A 21,053-nucleotide genomic window follows, 5' to 3' on the forward strand; every position below is an offset into this window, starting at 1 on the left:
GTACTTGAAGGGGAATAATGTGTGATAAGGGGCAATGTTAGGATGAAGCCAGTGTGTGAAGGGCTTTAAATGCCAAAGAAATTTATATTTGGTTCTAGATCAGTGCTAGTAATCTGGAGTCCATGAACTATCTCTCTTTAAAAAAAAAGATTTTGGTAACTGTATTTCAATGTAATTGATTTCCTTTATAATTCTATATATTTTATTTTATGCTCTTAAAAACATTATTCCAAGAAAGGGTCCATAGACTTCACCAGACTGCCAAAGAAGTTCATGACACAAAAAGATAAAAACCCCTGTCCTAGAGGCAATAGGAAGTTTTTAAAGAGGGGATAAAGAGGAGATGGTCTAATTTGTGTTTTAGGAATGCCACATTGGCAGCTGTGTGGAAGGTAGATTGAACTGCAGAGAAACTTGAATCAAGGAGAACAATTAGAAAGCTGTTAGAATAGTTCAAGTGAACATTGATGAGGAGCAGAGCTAGGAAGGTGGCTGCATGAGTGACTAGAAGAAAGAAGAAGTCCAAGTCATGATTGTAGGAGCACTCTGCTAGAGAAAACTCAAGGCATCAATATTGAGGGGTTGGCCTTATTAAGAAGGAAAAAATGGGGAATAGTCTCAGTGATTCTGAGAGGTAAAGAAGAGAAAAAGAGTGTCCATGGAAGATGGCCTTGATTTTTTCAGTAAAGTACACAACTGGGGGGTGGGGTGGGGGGAGAACTCAGGGAGGAGAGTGTAGAAGGGTTGAGGAGAAAAGAAGTTTAGAATACCCAAATCAACTTTTACAACCTCCACTTAGCATCAGAGAGGTTGACTCACACCTATTTGGCATCAGAAAGAGGATTCTGATTACCTTTTCTGACCCCAGGACCAGTGTGTTGTTTTGTTTTTTCCATTTCTGTTGCTGTTCAGTTGTTTTCAGTCATGTCTGACCCCTTTTGAGGTTTTCTTGGCAAAGACACTGGAGTGGTTTGCCATTTCCTTCTCCAGTTCATTTTGCAGATGAGGAAACAGAGGCAAACAAGGTTAAGTGACTTGCCCAGGGTCACATAGCTAGGAATTGTCTGAGGTCAAATTTGAACTCAGGTCTTCCTGACCCCAGACCCAGCACTTTATCCACTGAGCCACCAAGCTGCCTCCTTTTCCATTTTACCACGCTTCTATTTTACCTCTGCTTATATAAAAACTCTTAGAAATAGTTTGCAGACAGAAAACCTAACTGGGACTTTCTAGAAAGAGAAACTTCTTCAGTTTCTCAAACCCCCAATTTATGTGAACTGATGTAGCCCAGGGCACCTCCCAGCATGCAAACTTCTCAAAGCTATCCCAGACCCAAAGCACACTATGGGTAAATAACCCCTCAAAACCATTACTCATGAGTGCCCATCAATGTTTCTTTTACTACACTGGTAGTATACACAAGTATAACTGGTTTAAAGTAAAATATACTTAAACAGCATATAAAGAAAACTCCCTCTCCCCTCCAACCCCATACACATAGAGATACACTTAGAGATTTCCACATCACTGGTGGGAAAGGGAACAAACATGCTCAGGAAACATGGATGGGAGAATATCACATCACTGTCCGCTGCACTCAGACTCCTAAGGCTGTGTCCAGGATGGAAACCCTTCCTGTCTCTGATGTGGTTTGGTACCGTAGAACTACTTCTTTCATTTGGTCGGCTAGGGGGTGAAATGGATAGATGACTGGACCATGAGTCAGAAAGACCTGAGTTCATATCCAGCCCCAGACACTTACTAGCTGGATGACCCTGAGCAATTCACTTAACCTCTGTCTCTATCTCTCAGTTTCCTCAACTGTAAAATGGGTATAACAATAGCATCTTTCTCCCAGAGTTGTTGAATGGATCCAATGAAATAATATTTGTAAAATGCTTTGCAAACCTTAAAGTGCTGTAGAAATGCAAGCTACCCTATGATGGTCTACAACAGGGCTCAATTCTGTAGCTCCTCTCTTGCTCTCTGCTGTTATGGGCTGCCCCTGGCTGGCTTCTTCTTTATGGAGGAAAGAAGTCTATTTTTTAAAGGTCATAGCCAGGAACTCTCTCATTTCTTTGTGATTAAGATCCATTCTTTTAATCACCCATTTTCTTTTTTTAAATTTTGTTTATTTTATTCTGAACTTAAGAAATAAAACAAACATTTATATAACAATAGAATAGAAAAAAAGATGATTGTACATGAAACTGCAAATTCATTATATACAACTTGTTATTCCTTTTAAATATATAATAAATTTATCATGTAACTTTATTTTTTAATTTTTTAATTTTTTTTCTTTCACTCCCCCCATATGTCTACCCACTTTCACAACCTAGGTATCATTCTCTCTTTACTGTCTCACCCTCTAACTCCAATCTGTTACCAAGGCCTATACATTTTACCTTTATAAAATCTCTTGTGAATTCCCCTTTATGTCCTCTAACACTGCCACCTGTTCCAGGCCTTCATCAGCTCCCACCTGGACTTGTGCCTGCTGGTTGGTCTGCCTGACTCAGTTTTCTCCCCACTCCATTCCATTCTCTAGTACTCAGCTGATCTTCCTAAAAAGCACAGGTTTAGAGAGCAGCTAGGTAGCGCAGTGGATAGAGCACTGGCCCTGGATTCAGGACCCGAGTTCAAATCCAGCCTCAGACACATAACACTTACTAGCTGTGTGACTCTGGGCAAGTCATTTAACCCCTGTTGCCTAGCCAAAAAAAAAGAAAAAAAAGCACAGGTTTGGCCATGTGGCCCTCCTACTCAATGAACTCCAGTGTCTCTCTATCACCTCCAGTGTCAAATATAAACCACTCTGGTGATCCAACCCTTCATAATCTGACCCATCCCCAATACCCTTCTAGTCTTCTTATACCTTAGACTTCCACCTCCCCCAGCCACTACACTGAGATGCAGTGACACTGGCCTCCTGGCCATTCCTTAAACAAGACTCCATCCCGGGACTCAAGACATTTTCACTGGTGATCTTCCAAGAGTGGAAAGTTCTCCCTCCTAATCTCTCCATCCTAGTTTCCCTGGCTTTCTTCTAGCTAAAATCTGACATTCTATAAGAAGCTTTTCCTCATCCTTCTTAATTGCAATGCCTTCCCTCTGTTTGTTATTTCCAATTTGCCCTGTACATAGCTTGCTTATACCTAGCTTCTTGCATATTGTCTCTCCCATTAAATTGTGAGCAACTTCAGAGCAGGAACCATCTATTGGTTAGCACAGGGCCTGTCACATAGTAGGTGCTTAAGAAGATATGAATTGACTGACTGACTGACTGACCCAGGCCAGTAGCTTGCCAGAGAAGGTCTCAGACATTGTCATTTTTTGATTCCTTTATTTCTGCCTTACTTACATACCCTAACTCTACAGGTGGCTACTCTCTGATCGGGTGTTAGTTAATACCTTTCAACTCCTATCCATCCCTATTATGCCAATAAGGTCCACGAAAATCTCACTCTGGGACTAGATTGAAAAGGATTAAATAAAACTGGTGAACTTTGCCCTACTTTCCTGCCAATAACACAGTCACCACTCTCTCTGCATATGTCAATCACCTTTTGGACAGTCAAGCACTACCGTTTTCTCCACAGATGGGCTAATGATAGAGAAAAGGATTACATACATTTGCTACTTAGGCTTCCTTAGCTTCAGAAAAGGAGGAATATAAGCAGGGAAAGGAATAGGCCCCAGCAGGCAAAAAAGAATCTCACACAAATTCTGTAAATGATTATAGTCTTGGAGTCACAAAAGCTACTGCCAAGCCCATGTGAAAACTTTCTCTTGCCCCAAGACTGTTCAGAGAAGTCTTGCAGTTCTTTCAGTATCCCTGCCCAGTGATCAATGCAAGCACTGTGGGTAACATCTAAAAATACCATCTTATAAAATTAAACACCCTCCATCGTTAGGATGATTTTCACCTCAGAGGGCGCTCAAGCCTGGTTACCATACAGCCCATGAAGCTGAGGACAGATAGCAGTCAAATAATCTACCTGCCTCAAGAAGTCCCACCCACCTATTCAAACTTCCAGTCAGTGGCCTGACATTATAGTAGTTTATCTACTCCCCCCACCCCTAATAGTTCTCAAAGTGTAGTCCATAGACTCTTAGGGATCCTAAGACTATTTCAAAGGCTCTCTGAGGTCAAAACTATTTTCATAATAATACAAAAATAGCATTTACCTGTAAAAATACTTTACCCTTTTCAACTATATAGCTATATGAGGCTAGATTTTCTTTATAAACTTTGACCAAAACAACATATCACCAAAAATTGAATGATTCAGTTGAATATTAAAGAGATTTGCAGAAATATCTAAAACTATGCCATTTTCCTCATTAATTTTTTTTATTTGGAAATTTTTTCCATTAAAAATGTTATTTGTGTTAACATGCAATGAGTTCATTTTAAAGGAATTGACAAATATTTTTAAATTGTATCAGTTTTTATTTCATTGTGGTAAATATTGGTAGATATAACCCAAATAAACAAAAGCCTTTGGGTTCTTCAATACTTTTTAAGAACATAAAGGGGTTCTGAAACCAAAAAGTATGAGAAGTTTTGGCCTAGCCTATGGGATGGAGGTCATGGAGTCCTATGTTAAAGTTGGAGGGATCTTAGAGCTCGTCAATCCCCATGATTTTTGTCAACAGGCAATCACAACTCTACAGAACTTATGTGAAAACTAGATTTATTACAAGAGAAATGAACATGCATGTGGAGCCCAAAGGGTTCACAATCCATTCAGAAATTTGCATATTTATGACAACAGGAAAAGGAAGGAGGAGAAAACCAAATCTCCACCTAAAGGGGCATGGCATGGAAGAGGGAAAGTGCAGTGAAGGTGGAAAAGAGCAAAACCCCTCCTGGAAGAGAGGAACAAGGTGATGGCAAGAGCCACATTCCTTTCCCTTGGGAACCACTAGACTATGAAGATAGGATGGTCTGCTTATTAACATGGGTCCCAGCTGCACAAGCCTAGTACAGACTGTCTGCCACCTGTCTTGACTCCTAATGACATACAGGGAGTCCTGCTTAGGATGCGAACAACAAATTACGTCAGCTGGGATGGGGGAGTGGGTTGGTTTCATCCTTGACTCAGGGCCTTCTACATGCTCTGGGTCTAGTATTTCTGGAAAATATGGCAACTCAAAAGCACAAGTTGAGGGGACCCTTTGACAATGCTTAACATTTTACAGATGAGGAAAATGACTTTCCCAAAGTGACACTGCTAATAAAAACAGATTTTTCTGTATGTATTCAATTACATCTCCCACTAGTTCCCAATACAAAACAGACTTAACTTCTCAAACATGCTGAGCCTGTTCCTTCCCTCATCTTATCTCTCCACCAATCAAAATTCTGTACTTCAAAAACCAGCTGAAGACCCTCTTCCTACATAAATCCTCCCCTGACCACTCCACAGTGATCCTTCACTACCCTGGGTTTATATGTGATGGTGTTTGATCATTTTCAGTTGTGTCCAACTTTTTGTGATCTCATTTGGGGTTTTCTTGGCAAAGATACTGGAGTGGTTTGCCATTTCCAGCTCATTTTACAAATGAAGAACTGAGGCAAACAGGGTTAAAAAATTTGCCCAAGGTCACAGTAAGTGTTTGAGGCCAGATTTGAACTCAGATTCTCTGGATACCAGGGCCCACACTCTATCTACTGTGCACTTTAATGCCCCTTTGCCTTGGGTTTATAGTCTGGACCATAGGCATAGATTTTAAATGAAATTGCGTTTTTCTCTGTTTATTTTATGTATTTCATCTTGTTTCCCCAAATGGATTATAAGCAGGGGTGTGTTGGAAAATGTTTAACAATCAGCTCTCCAAAAAGAAAAAAATTTAGTTATGGATACACTTCTAAGTTTAATCTGTATTATCAATTTTCTTATCATTGACTTAAGGCAATCAACAAAACAATAAATCAAGCCCTAATTTGTAGTTTATATTGATTTCCAAGTTAAAAATGCTTGCACTGAAAATTTAACAATATCTAGAATCAAGCCAAGATGACTTCAGCACACTATTGATTGTAAGCTCATTGAGGGCAGGAGTTTCTGTTTTCTTGTTTTCTTGCAGCTAGGGCCTGAAGTCAAGAAGACCTCAGTTCAAATCTAGCCTCAGACATTTCAGCTGTGTGACTCTGAGCAAATCTCTTAACCTCTTTCTGACTCAGTTTCCTCAATTTTAAAATGGGGAAAATAATAGCACCCATATCCCAGGATTATTGTGAGGATCAAAGGAGATAATATTTGTAAAGTGCTTAAAAACACAATGTGTGACACATAGTAAGCACCATACAGATCCTTCCTTTCTCCCTTCCTCCATCCCTCTCTCTTCTCGTTCCTTCTCTTCCCTTCCTCCACAATATCCAACACAATGATGACCATATGGTAATAAAACATTTCTGACTCTTAGTGATTAATCTAGCTCTGCTTCTTCCAATGTTCATCTTATGGTTCTTACATGACCTTTATTCATTCATCCCAGCTTTAGAACATAAGATATTTCGAATTTGGATCCTCAATCCTCCAATGAAAAGTCTTAGTATGTTCTTTCAGGCGACACAAGATATACAAAGAGAAGCTCAACCAGACCTCCCCAGAGGCTCCGCTACAGTTCCAACATGAGGCCAGCTGGGTCCAGTTCCAACTTGGCATCAATCGCCATGGATTGTACTCCAGATCGAGTCCTACCATCAACAAACTTCTTCATGACATGAGGCACTTCCCTACCATCAGTGCTGGTGAGGTTTCCTGGAATTAACTAGGTTTTTATCAATTTCTCACCAAGGGGTTGGGACATCTTCCCCGGAGCCCAGCAAAAGCTTAACCACTGAAGGGGAGCTATAAAATAATAATAACACATTACATTGTTAGAATGCTTTTTAACTTTTTAAAAGATTTATCATCACATTTTAAAATCTTTTATTTTCACAGCTGTTTCATGTGATAGAATGCACAGTGTTAGAGCTGGGAGAAAATGTAGAGATCATCTATTCTAACCCCCTTATATTGCAGTTGAAGAAACTGGGTCCCAGAATGCGGAAGTGATTAACTCATCATCACACAGCTGGTTAGTCACACAGCTGCAATTCAAGTCTCCAGATAATCAGTTCAGTGTTCTTTCTACAATAAGCTACTGCCTCCTAGGTATAGGGAAGGGTTTTGTTTTTGTGTTTTTCATTTTAGAGAAAAGGAATTTGAAACACTGAGAGGCAAGTTCAGGGAGTATCAGAATTATAAGGGACCTGAAAGATCTAGTCTAGTCCCCTCATTTTACAAATGAGGAAAACGCAGCCCAGAGAGGTGAAGCTAATTGCATAGGGACACATAGCTAGTATGTAGTAAACAAAAGATTAAAATTCAGATCTTTTGTCATGTCCCAGTCTGGCCACCTTATTTCCATAGATGACAGAGCTTGCCAGAATTCACACAGCAAGTAATCAGCAAAGATGGGATAAGAATTCAGTTCTTCAGTGCTTTCAGAGGTCTGCGACATGTTCCATTGAGTTACAGAGTCTTAAGACTGGGAGCAGGACAGGGAATTAGAGACTTCTGGGAATTAACAGCCATTAGAAAGACAGATCACGTCCCATTTGCCTTTTGTAGTCATACAAGCACGCCAATGGGTCAAGCAGAAATGTCTGTTAGGTAGACAAGATTGGTCTCACTCTGCTTCCTCTCCTTTGCAGATTACAGTCAGGATGAGAAGGCTTTGTTGGGGGTATGTGACTGCACCCAGAGTAAGTGACACATTCCCACCTCTGTCTGGCCCCCATTCAGTATCTTGTCACTTACCCTATTGTCTACATAGCAGCACAGAAGGGCTTGGCCACCCATTCAGACATACTGAAGGAGGAGTCCTGGCACATAATACATGAAAAATGTAAGTCCTATGCTCCAGGACTTGCCTGTTTCAATAATTACAATAAAGTGGAAGAAACAAATTAAAGAGATTGGATCCAGACCCAAAGCCTGGAGTTCCGTCTACAATTCTTAAAGGAAAGTCCTATAGATTTTTCAGTGAAGATCAGGAACATTATAGAGACACCTATACTGTTTCCTTTTCCAGTAGGGACAAGAAAAACAATGCTTGAAGCCACCAGTATCCTGGAGATTTGCCCTATAGGCATTACAGAAGGCATCCATTCCACCAGAGGCAGTCCAACCTTCTGCTCATTATGGTGTCTTGGATATAATAAGAGCTTAATAAATGGTTGCTGAATTAAGTTGATTTGAGCTAATATCCTGGAATTGGGAGGGAGTCAAGGTATAACCCAGACCTGATAAATTAACAGCAAGATTAGAATCTGAGTCTTAGGACCAGGAAACTTCTAAACTCATCCTTCTATCCTATGCCACCATCCCAGTTGTGAAGCCCAGTGGAGTCCACTTGAAATTGGTTCTGAGGTTCCAAGACTTCGGGAAGGCAATGTTCAAACCCATGAGGTAAGCATCAGCCTTCCTCACTTATACTGTACACCTCATGCCCCATTGGGGTGTTCTGCCTCAACAGCTTCTCCTACCACTTGAGAAAAACAGTACAAACACTCCAGGCCAGTCATTTAGAGTTTGGTATCTTTCATATAACTTCCCTTGAGCAAACAGCTATTAATCAAAATAACTAGGTGTTTTACTATAAATGAACACAATTCTTCACATCTGTGGGATGGAAGACAAAGAAAACGTTAATGCCCACTGATTCCCACTGTGGAGAGGCACAGGTGAAATGCAATTTATGCTTTCTTTTTTACAACTCAGAATGTACTTTCTTCTGATGGGATCCAAAGATGCTGACTTAACTGGATCCTCAATATTTCCCCATATGAGCAGGGGAATCTTAGGAGGCAAGCAGGTACACAGTGTAGTGTAGGGGAAAGGATTAGCAATCAAAAGATCTTGGTTCTACAACTGGCCAGCTATGTGATCTTGGACAAGTCACTTACATTTTCTAGTCTTAAGTTTCATCTGCAAAGTGGGAGAGAAATGGATTAGATGATCTCTAAGGCCCCTTCCAGTTCTAGTATTCTGTGGAGAATTTGGATCGTGCTGGTCCCCAAAGGCTGCTCACTGAATTGGAACTATATGCATCCTTCCCTTTTAAAACACCAATCCTGTTTTTGTGTATTGATAAAGTTTTGGTATGGCTCTGGCAGCAGGATGGGAAGTTAAGAGATTTTGTTTTGTTTTCCTTTTTTTCCTTTTTCTTCTTGTTTGCAATTTGCAAATCATTGTTTAAATGGCTTGTGCTACTTATTTACATTACAATTTTATTTACACTTAAATTGCTTTTGTAGCTCTACCTCAGTACCCCACCTTAGCTTATGAAATTATTCCAAGGGCATTATCTTTCATGTTCCTGGCAAAGTGAACTCAAGGACCAGTATCCACATTTAATGCATTCTTCTTCTGTTAATGATCATGGCCATATTCCAGCAATAGCATTGCTGTTTGTACATAGTTGTTTGTATGTTGTATCCCTCACTAGAATGTGAGCTCTTTGAAGTCAGAGACCATATTTTCACCAAGATGTATCCCTAGCATTTGGCACAGCGTTTTACACATATTAAGCAATTAATAAATGCCTGTTGACTGACTGATACCTCTAGCCTCCTTAGAGGATTCATTCATAGACAGGTTGTCCTGTATGAAGAACCCTGAAAGGATCCAGAAAAGAAACCGATCCTCTCATCTTCTTCCTCTTCTCTGGGAGGCTGCTTGACATAGTAGAAACAAATCTTAATTTGGTGTCAGAGTCTAAATTTCACTTTACCTCTGGGTGTCACTTTCTTCATCTGCAAAATGAAAAGGTTGGACCAAATGAACTCTAAGTTTCCTTCCAACTCTGAATTCAGGATCCTATAAACCTTCCCTAGCCCTTATAAGCCCATTCAAAACAATTAGCTTCTTTTAGACTCAGCTGGGATGAGGGACCGGGAGATCGTAATTTTTCATCAAAGTAAGGAAGTGTATTTCTACTGAGTTATCTCATTCTGTCTCATCTTTGTTCTCTTCTGCTCACATAGAGCAGAAGTCCATGCCTCAAAGCCACTGAGGGTTATTTGGTTCTCTCAACTAATTCAGATTCTGTCTGTCCAAGAGCTTTTAATGATGAAATATAATGCCCATAAATATTATCTTGAACAAAGCACTGAGCTTGCAATCAGGAGACTTGGGTTCCAGTTCTGGCTGACGTGCTGACGCTAGAGGAGGGGGGACCCAAGTTCTAATTCTATTTCTGCTACTTCACTGCTTGTATGACCTTGGCCAAATAAATTATAACATTCCCTTGGTTCCTTTAGCTATCAAATATAGGGATTGAACCTGTCCCCTCAATTCAACCAGCATTTAAGAAGCACTGGTGTGTGCAGAACATTGTGCTAGATACTGGTGGAGAAAGATTAAGTAAGAAAAAGTCCTTCGCATGGAGTTTATAGTCTAAGAACAGAGGTGTCAAATATGTGCCCTGCAGGCTGCATTGTGACCTACAACAAACACTCACTGCTGGCCTGAAACAGATTAAAATGTAATTAGAAAATATTTATCAAGATAAATAAAAACATGACAGAACAAAGATAATGTTGATATGTGGTTTTCTACATCGATATGCAACCCATAAGGATCCTTATGTATGGTTTAGTGTCCCCCATTTCTCTGAGTTTGACTACACTGGTCTAGGATAAGGTATAGGATACATACTCATCAAATCATAATATACAGTATTATAGGACGAGTGCACTGAGATTTTACCCAAGAATCATGGTCCAAAAGGGAAGGTTGTTATTACGGAGGGGATTACGTAGAAGGCTACGTGGAAGACCAAAGGATTTGAAAGATGTGCTAGAGTTCAACAAGAAAAGGAGCTTGTGAAGTCATTTCTTACACAGGGAAAAGCAAGCCAAAGTACAGTGGTTGAAAGCACAGGCTGTGTACAGGGGACAGCAAATAGGCTGGTTTGACTGAAGCATAGAAAACATGGAGGAAGTAATATAAGAGAAAATCAGAAAGGTAGTAAAGCACCAGACTGTGGAGGGTCCTACTGAATGCCAGATGAAGGAACCTGAACCTCTCTCTGGGCCCAGTTTCCCATCTGTGAACTGGAGGTGGGATTGAGAGGGGAGTCATGATTACTGAGGTCACTTCCAGCTCTGATATTCCAGGATTCCAGCATCTTGACTGTGTTATGAAGACAGATATCTATCATTACTCCCATGTACTATCCCAACTGATGCAGTGGTTTTAGGGAGTTAGAGAAGACATTCCAGAAAAATTTGACAAGAAATTCAATGCTGAAATTAACGGGCCTTCATTTGGCCCATTTTTGGTCTTTAGACCATGGCAGAAGGAAGACGAAGTCCATGATGGTATAGTGAGAGACTGTTCCCTGGAGTTGCTGTATGGTTACACCAAACTCTTGTCCCTCCTGCCAGTCTGAAGGGTAGTAGCTTTTGGATCTCATTGTCATTCCACGCATCAGGGAAGGCCATAGATGCAGACCAAAGCTAAGGATTTGATAAGGAGGGGTACCAGGTCTAACTCAATTGGCTTCCCACTTCTGATGTCATAGGCAGGGAACATCCCACCCCCACCCTCACCCCCCAGTGAAGCTATAAGTTTATAACAAAGATGATTTCAGATATGGGGGAGGGGGTAGTATTAGGAGGTGGAGTGACCACATCTAAAGCAAAAAGAGCTTGTCAAATGAAAAACGGCCCAGAAACTAGAGACTTTCTGAACTACCATCCACACCAAGAAAGAAAAGTTTGTTGTTTTTTAAAACCTTGGCCATACCATTCTTCCATGGCTTAAAGAGGAAATGAAGTAGCCAGTATGTATGCCCAGATCATGACTCCTTGTTCCTTCCAGACAGCAGCGGGAGGAAGAGACACCTGAAGACTATTTCTACTTCATTGACTTTCAGAGGCACAATGCTGAGATTGCAGCTTTCCATCTGGACCGGTGGGTATCCTGAAGACCAAGTAGATGGTGTTCAGAGGAAGGCTGGCTATGACATTTCTGGGAATGGATCCTGGGCAGCCCTTCCTGGCTCAATGTGACCACATGACATTTCTTCCTACTGATTTATTTCCTTTGCATTCCTACTATATATACCCTCCATCTCACCACTTGTAGACAGAAGCATATGACACCACAGTTGGTAGCTGGGAATCCTCATCCTCCTACTAACTTGCTTCCAGATTACTATACCAGTGTGTGGTAGTAAATAAAGTGCTCAAACTGGAATCAGGAAGAGTTGGGTTTTAACCCAACCTTACATACCTACTAGTTTTATGATCCTAAGCAAGTTGCCCTCTCTGAATTTTAGTTTCCTTAGCTAAATTACCTAGAGATAATTTATTATCCCCAATAAAATGGGGATAATAATAGCATCCATTGCATGGGGTTATGAGGACCAAATAATTTAATGTATATAAAGTACTTTGCAAAATTTAAGGTACTATATGAGTGTTTATTATTAGCAATAATGTTTTTTTTCAAATTTAACTTCTCTGGATCACAGTTCTCCTATCTTTGAATTGGAGAGAATGATTTCTGCCCTAAGCTATTGAGGTTTTTGGGAAATCAAATACAGTAAATTGAAAATATTTTCCCGAGTTTCCTAGCTCACTTTGGAGATGAAGAAATAGTTCTCTAAGGCTCAGGCAGGAAGGTGACTGGTATGGCCAAGGGGAAGTGATAAAGTAGGACCACTCTGCTACTCAATTTAAAACTGGAAAATCCATGGAGGACAACATCAGCTCTACCCCATGGTTACTCATTCACCAATCTCTCCTGGTTAGGAGTAGCAATGAATTTTGAAATTGGTTGGCCTGGGAAATGAGCTCTGCCTCTACGGGGTTGTGGGGGGCTAGGGGTCATTTCTTGAGCACCAATTATGTATAAATCATTGTTCTTGGCCCTGGGGATACAACGATAGATAGACATAGTTGTTGTACTCAAGGAGTAGGTCACAGTAACAATAATAATGTAGGAGGAGTTTTCTGATTTGGAGATCCATATATTAATGAAATCATAGATCATCGCTAAAAAAAAAACAACTACAACAATTGATGTTTTTTTTATAGTACTTACATATGTAACGTCATTTTACCCTGTATTTACAATTGCCCTGTAATTGTAATTATTGTAATTACCCTGTAATTGTGGACTAGGAAGGGACTAGGTATTACTATCTCCATTTTAGGTATAAAAAATTTGAGACTCAAAGAGTCTAAGTGACTTGCCCATGATTACACTGCTAGTAAATATCAACGGTAGGATTCAAATCTAGGACTTCCATCTAACAGCTGTTACAGGAAGCAGAAAGTGGTAGGTTCCGTAAGAAAGGTTGGAGGAGGGGAAGGGACTTGTTGAAAGAACACACTAATGTCTACTCCCTCTCTTTCAGGATTCTGGATTTCCGTCGTGTCCCCCCAACTGTGGGGAGGCTGTTGAATGTCACCAAGGAAATTTTGGAGGTCACCAAGAATGAAATCCTGCAAAGCGTTTTCTTTGTCTCCCCAGGTATAGAGCAAGAGCCTCAACACCTTCTAGGAACTAAGTACAGAGTAAATAAATACAGAAGTGGGGTTACAGTTATCCTCGCAATGTCTTTAGTGCATGTACTGTGAGTTGTTTTTCTAGTGAAGGAGAGGGTTGGGGTTTAGCCTCATGCTAGCCCCTCATCTACTGACTAGTTTGGGATTGATAGGTGCCATCTGTGGCTAGGGAAGGGTTATTCTAGGTGTGTGATATTAACTGGCCTGCATAGGTATTGAACCCACCACCTTAAGTACATTTATGTCCTGCTGTCAGTAATCAAGCCAGTAGATGATGAATCTTCGTATGCACATGGATGCTATAACAAGGAAAGCAGGAACACCATGAGACTGAGGTCAGTATGTCCTTCCTCCTAGTGGAAGTTATCAGAACTAGCTCCCAGGTTCCTGTTTAAATAAATTATAAGTTGTGAAGATCAAATCACATAATTCTGGAAACTTTAAAAAATTATTTTGGTTAGGAAAGAATTACTAAATTTAAGTTGGAAAAGACTTTAGAAATCATCTGGTCCAACCCTTCCCCTTTTTACAGATGAGGAAACTAAGGCTTAAAGAAGGTCAGTAACTTGTCCATGGTCACTCTGCTAGCATATGTCAAAGTTTTGAAGCTGGATTTGAACCTAGGTCTCCCTGAGGAGATTTAGTATTTTATCCTATACCATGCTTGCTTCATCTCCTGTATAAATGTGAACCCCCCCCCCCAAAAGTGCTTCTATAGTGAAAAAAAAAACTGTGTTAAGCAGAACCATGATTTCTTTGGTATAGGGAGCTCCCAATGAGAAACCCTCTTTAACTTTAATTGGAGATTTGCAATTGCTTGGCAACTTAATTTTGAGAACTCTCAAAGATCTGAAAGTCCACTTATTCTTTCAGTGCTGAGGATCACATAATCTGTCAGAGATGGGGCTTTGAACCAAGGAACTCTGAAGACAGCTCTCTGTATACTAAACTTCCATGTTGTCTTTCTTCACATCTTCCTTTTTTTAATTTTTTTCAGGCAATCAGGGTTAAGTGACTTGCCCAGGGTCACAGAGCTAGTAAGTGCCTGAGGCTGGATTTGAACTCAGATCCTCCTGACTCCAGGGCCAGTGCTCTATCCACTACACCACCTAGCTGCCCCCTCCTCTTTCAATATCTTACCAGTGTCTCATGTTCTGAGTCACGCCTAATTCAGGTCAGTCCAGTGACTCAGGCATGGGAATGGAGTTAAATGAAATTCTCATACATCACATAATAGTTAACTAAAAGAAATTTACCTAACAGTAGTATGGAAAGGATACTCATCAAAGATGCTATATTGGTTGAGGAGGATGCAGGTCTCCTCATCTATGTTCAGCAGGGCGTGTCAACCAATACAGCAGTAAAGACTCCATCAAGCCTGAGGATGCCGACTCCTTGTAGACTGGACTTTTTATGCCTTGAGTGACCTAGAAGCTATGTTAAAGGTTCAAGCCTTAGTCCCCTGGACCAATTAAGTTTGGAGAATGGTTTCTCTGCCTTGCAAGGAAAAACTAGCCTAGCCTGAATGACAAGAACTTTGCTCCTACCACACTTCATTATGTCATGGCTTAAGCCAACTGCTCAGAGGCAGAGTACAAACCCCTCCAAATCCTACAATGCTAGAAAGGTTTCACATATTCATTAGCTCAGTGACAAATTTCATGTCTGTTGTCTGAAGACCAGTCTGGCTAAGTGTGGAAAAGCTCACCACCAGATGATTGATTGTTTTTTGTTTTGTTTTGTTTTGGTTTTTTGTCACAGGAACTCAGGAAGATCATGAAACCATAGATAGAGGGCTGATTTAGAGTCATATGACCTGGGTTCAAATCCACACTTTAACATTTAACTACCCATATGATCTAGAGCAAGTTGGTCACTTCACCTCTCTAGACTTCAGTTTCTTTATCTGAAAAATAAAGAGTTTGTACTAATTGACCTCTACAGTCTTTCCAATTCTAAATTTATGGTTACATGTTCCACTAAGGTGTAAGAGGGTAGAGATATGCATGGTAATAGAAGTATTCACCACAGTCAACTCAGGGGTTCTTAAAGTATTTGTAAGTTTCATTTTTTTTTTAACAACAAAAGAAAACTTTAGTTTACTTAGCACACACACACCCCCCAAGCTGGAGAATGGAGCTATTCTTTTTTCCATCTGCTCTCTCCTTTTCTAATAGTTAATATTAGCTAGCATTTATATGAAAAATTTGCAAAGCACTTTATGTATGTTATCTTATTTGATAGTACATACAGCTCTCAATTTACATAAGCGGACCCTCTGCAGACTTCTACTAAAGTAACTTTTACATTATACTAATTTGCCCAAGGATATGGAGAAGGAGAGGGAGAAAGGGGCCTGTGGAGGGAGAGGGTGGGCACATAGTTCAAAGACACATAGGGGCCAAGGACAGAGAAACAAGAGCAGGAGGAAGAACGCAGTGAGAGGAATTTCGGGGGGCCTGGCCAGAATTGATAGGAAGAACACAGTGCTGGGGGGGGAAAGGCATGTGGGGGCTAGTAGACACATGGGCAAATGGGCAGAGGGAGCAAAAGTCTCCTCTTTAAGTGCTGAAGGTCACAAGCCAAACCCCCATCTAGCATTCTGCTTTCACTCGAAAAGGTTTTTTAAGTTTTGGGGGTTTTTCTAGGGGGAGGGTTAGGTTATGGAACACAGAGCCAAAGGGCAAGAGTGAGAGAGAGAAAGCACAGGACTGTAAAGTTAACATAGGTAGTTTTTTTGGAATGTGGATTTCTTTTGGAATCCTTTACATGAAGTATGTAATGTGAGTTTTTGTAAAGCAAGAACTGTCCATTTATGTAACTTTACTTGAATTCATGGTTTTCTGCAACTACAAAGAGAGCATCCTACTAAACCCATCCTTTCGTTCCTGCTTTCTCTCCTCCCCCATCATCTAGCCAGCAATGTGTGCTTCTTTGCTAAGTGTCCATATATGTGCAAGACTGAATACGCCGTCTGTGGCAACCCTCACCTGTTGGAGGGCTCCCTGTCAGCGTTCCTGCCATCTCTCAACCTGGCCCCAAGACTGTCTGTGCCCAGCCCATGGATCCGATCTTACTCGCTGGCAGGAAAAGAGGAGTAAGTGCCTACAGGAGCTGGGAATTTTCAGCAGATGGAGTTAGCCCATTGGTCCCAATGACATACGTATCACATAGTCCTGCAGTCCATGTCCTGGTTGGCAAAACGTAGTCACCAAATGTAGGTCCCATGGCTAGGATTGTCTCTTACTTTCAAAAGCTACCCCTAAGAGCCATCCCTTTCTCCTTAATAAATTAATCAATCAACATTTATTAAGCGTCTACTATGTCTCAGACACTGTGCAATTGCTTCAAGACTAGACTGGCTTATCACCTGCCTTAGTTCAGTGTCTATCCCTACCACCAAACTGTAGTTATGCCTCAGGGGACCTATGGGGTCTCTCTTCTCCTTGCCCAATCTGTAACTATCCCACATCAGTTATATTCCAACTTTGCCACTCATCTGTGCCTCCCTCTCACATCTATTCTATCCATGCATTAACAGGCTGAAAGAGATCTATAACAGCTTCTCTAACTGATGTGGTTTCTGTTCTACGCTCTAGACCAGGGTCTATTCTCAGCAAATAGATCCCATGACCTCCTACATCCTAAGTCTTTAGGAACTGATTCTTTGGCTATGCCTGAAGAGACCATGTTTCACTGAGAAAATGCCATAAATCCGAGGGAGATTAGTGGATCTAATGGGGAAGTGGGGGAAATAGAAGGGGCTCTGGGACCATCTCTGGACCTTCTTCTTTTCCTTAGGTGGGAAGTGAATCCACTGTACTGTGACTCAGTGAAGCAAACTTATCCTTATAATAGCAGCAACCGACTCCTCAACATCATCGACATGGCCATCTTTGACTTCTTAATAGGTAACATAAGATAATCACATTTAAATAGCATTTGAAGAAGCAGTGTGGCATAGTGGATAGAGAACTAGCACTGAAGTCAGAAAGATCCAGGTGCAAGTGATGCCCCTGACATATACTTAAGTTATGTAAGCATGGGCAAATTGTTTAACCTCTCAACAACAGGGCAACTCTTTCAAATTACAAGTTATACAAAAGTTGCTGACATTGAGTTTCCAGATTAGGAATTCCCTAAACCAATGAAATCACAGGTCTGAGCCAAATATGTGTGTACAAGTATGTATAATACATGCATAAATGTGTGTATGTGTATGCTGCAAATGTGTGTACCCACATGTGTGTATACATGTGTATGTAAAGTGAGGATGACAATAGCTGCCCTATCTACCTTATATTGTTGTTGGGATCACATGGGGGCAATGTTTATAATGTACCTTTTAATTGTAAGCATTCAAATTCTACTGCAGAGAGCACAACTCCAATGGGCTGGCCACACTGTTCGAATGTCAAATGTATGCTTGCCAAAAAGACTATTTTATGGGAGAACTCATACAAGGCAAGTTCTCACATGTTCTCAGAAAAAAGCAATACAAGGACACTCTCAAGGTCCCTCTTAAGAACTTTGGAATTAATTGCATGACAAGGAAGATACTGGTACAGGACCACCCGACATGGCGTGCTCTCATCAGAGAAGGTACTGTCCTCTATGAGCAAAGCAGCATTGAAGTAGCTCAAAAGAAACTCAAAATGAGCAAATTCAGAGAATCCATCCCAAATGTTCACATGGACTATTTGTGCCCGACCTGTGGTAGAGCATTCCAAGCTCATATTGTTCTGATCAGCCATAGTCGGACACACTGTCACTTAACTCTAACACAGTGACTTCATTTTGGTCCTTTTTGAGAACAAAGGACAACAACCAACCAACCTTTTTAAGTGTAAAGTATGTGTATACATACACATACATACACACAACACTTTACATTATATAAACATAAGTTTTACATGTATAAAACACTTCATATGCGTATACATACATATGCATATACATGTGTGCATATGTAAAGTTTTATATAGGTAATACTTTACAACTCGAAAGTGCGTTACAAACATTGCCCCATCTGATCCCATCAACCCTATGAAGTAGACAGGGCTGGTATTGTCATCACCATTTTACAAAGAAAGAAACTGAGGCTGAGAGGGATTAAATGATTTGTCTAAGGTCATACAGCTAGAATAGAAGCCAGGCAATAAACCCAGATTTCCTGACCCAAGTCCAGTGTCCTTCCTGCTGCTTCTCAAGTAAGTAACTCTTGGGCATGGGTAGACCTGCTATGCTACTGACTTGCAGTATGACCTTGGGTAAGCTACTTAGCATATCTAAGCCTCATCACATAACACTACCCCCTCCATGTAACATGGGGATCATAACCTCAGTCTCTACTTTCTAATTCAATAGTAGGTTATAAAGCCACCAGAAAATAGAATTCAAGGCACTCTATGATCTTTGGGGCAATTTTTTTTAATTTAAAAAGCATGGCAGAAACCCAAAGTTATTCACGTATGTCCACAATAACAGGGATCTACTCCTTCCTGCCCATATGTCACCAAATTCAGGATCCTTGAGCCTCCCAGGTGTGAATAATAAAAAAGAAAAAAAGAAAAAGGATAATGATGCTTAGCCCACCTCCCTCAAAGGGTAAAATGAGATCCTGAATGTGAAGGTATTTTAAAAATCAGAAAGGGCAACATGCATAGGAGCCGTTAAAAAATGTAGAGTAAGAGTCAAGACCAAGTTCACAAGCAAAAGAAAGTAGGCTCTGTCCTACTATTGCTGCATCTCCATTTCCTCCCTAGGTTCTGGATAGGTTCCCAAAGTGGGTGACACCACCCCCTGGGAGGTGCTTGAATGATCCAGGGGGTGGTAGTAACCTTGGGTACAACTGGAGGGCATTGAATAAAAATAAGGTAGCTAAGAAGAAAATTTTGAAAAATCATTCATACGTTTCATCTGCTCTATAACCAAGTTAAAGTCATTACATTATTTTCCAAATAAAAACACAAAGTGCAAGTTATAACTGATCAGTGGTCAAGTCCGCCAACAGGTCTTAACAAGCAAATGTTGGCAGGCGACCGTGGTGTCACATTGTTGGGAAGTCCAGCATGCATCAGCAGGAATATGTGCATGTAATGACTTGTTTAAGATACAATAGTATATGGTTACATGACACAATATTGTGTCATCAAAATTTCAATGCAGGAAAAAACCAACAAATTTATAATAAATTATTAAATTTAAGATGCGTCATTTTTTCAAGAAAAATTATTTTTTAAATGATGCAGTTTTTTTTTCAACTGTTAAAAGGGTTAAAGAAAGTAGATTTCCAGAGGAGAGTTGAGTACTTTTTTTTAAAAGAGGGTGGTAAGCCAAATAAGTTTGGGAACCTCTGCTCTAGCGTCACAGGTGGAAGTAAGAGATGTAAGTGGGTAGGATTATTAGATTTGGAACTGAGACAATAAACATCATCCAGCCTGACCCCTTCATTTTCCAGAGGAAAAAACTGAGGCCTAGGGAGGTAACTGATTTGTCCAAGGTCAAGAGGTAGACACGAGGGTGTTAACCTTCATGGGACCAAGTACCAAGTAATCAGGCTGCCAGTCAAAAAGAGTAAGGCTCAAACCTATGTCTCATTTTTATTCCATGCCACAAATTGACTTTCCAAGGACTTTTGTGTCTGCTGAAGACAGTCCCTGGTGTTCTTTTAGCTAAAGAAACCAGTGAAGGTAGGAAGAAATGAATCAGTATGATGGAGGGATATTTTTGTTGACTGGTAAAAACCTAGTTGGTTATATGGCACCCCAAGGTTTCAGGCCTTTCATAAAACAGCCTATATTCTGGATCAACTCTAGCTGGGCTGCCCCTGCAGCAGCCCTTGTGAACAGCCTCAGGCTCTCTCATCTCGTTACCTGGACTCAGTTCTATACCCATGGGTTGGGTCATACAGCAGTTCTTGGAGCTGCTATTTGCCTCTATTCATCATTAAAAGGAATGAGGTCAGGAGACTGACCTGATGGCCTATGGTCTGTTTTTTCCCTTTCCATATAGGAAACATGGACCGTCACCATTATGAAATGTTCACCAAGTTTGGGGATGATGGATTCCTCATTCACCTGGATAATGCCAGAGGGTAAGAGACATTCCTTGGGTCTGGTCCCTTCTATCCCCACTACCAAAAAAAGAAAAAAATCCTCTTTGCTCCACACCAAAATATACCCTCAAACAATTCTGAGAATTCCCTAAGTCCCACCAGAAAAAGGACAAGGCATTTGTGTGCTCCTCCCCAACACCCACCCTATAGGTTACCATTCACTAGAGGCTTTGCAACTTCACAGTAACTCCATAATCTAATAAACATATTTTTCTGGTATTAAAAATATTCTATTTATAAGAACATTTTAGAGTCTGTTTTGGTTCCTATATGGCAACTTACCTTTACTATCCCTAAGGCTCAGGCTCAAAGAGGGCCCTTGCTCCTCCCATTCACCCTTTCCGCATTCCCTTTTTT

At 40.6% G+C, this 21,053-nt stretch overlaps 1 protein-coding gene across 1 annotated transcript in view; it reads left to right on the top strand.

Moving 5' to 3' along the window:
- FAM20A (FAM20A, golgi associated secretory pathway pseudokinase) overlaps positions 1-21,053 on the top strand; it is a 57,472-nt gene that overhangs the window by 33,294 nt on the left and 3,125 nt on the right. Inside the window, exons 2-9 of the mRNA XM_027872831.1 lie at positions 6,579-6,763; positions 7,712-7,762; positions 8,390-8,468; positions 11,886-11,978; positions 13,429-13,544; positions 16,496-16,676; positions 17,381-17,490; positions 20,594-20,675. Coding sequence (XP_027728632.1) covers positions 6,579-6,763; positions 7,712-7,762; positions 8,390-8,468; positions 11,886-11,978; positions 13,429-13,544; positions 16,496-16,676; positions 17,381-17,490; positions 20,594-20,675 — 897 coding nt within the window. The remainder of the gene's footprint in view (positions 1-6,578; positions 6,764-7,711; positions 7,763-8,389; positions 8,469-11,885; positions 11,979-13,428; positions 13,545-16,495; positions 16,677-17,380; positions 17,491-20,593; positions 20,676-21,053) is intronic.

The sequence above is a fragment of the Vombatus ursinus genome, unplaced genomic scaffold (genome assembly GCF_900497805.2).
Source record: "Vombatus ursinus unplaced genomic scaffold, bare-nosed wombat genome assembly UNPS02014801.1, whole genome shotgun sequence".
Taxonomy (NCBI): Eukaryota; Metazoa; Chordata; class Mammalia; order Diprotodontia; family Vombatidae; genus Vombatus; species Vombatus ursinus.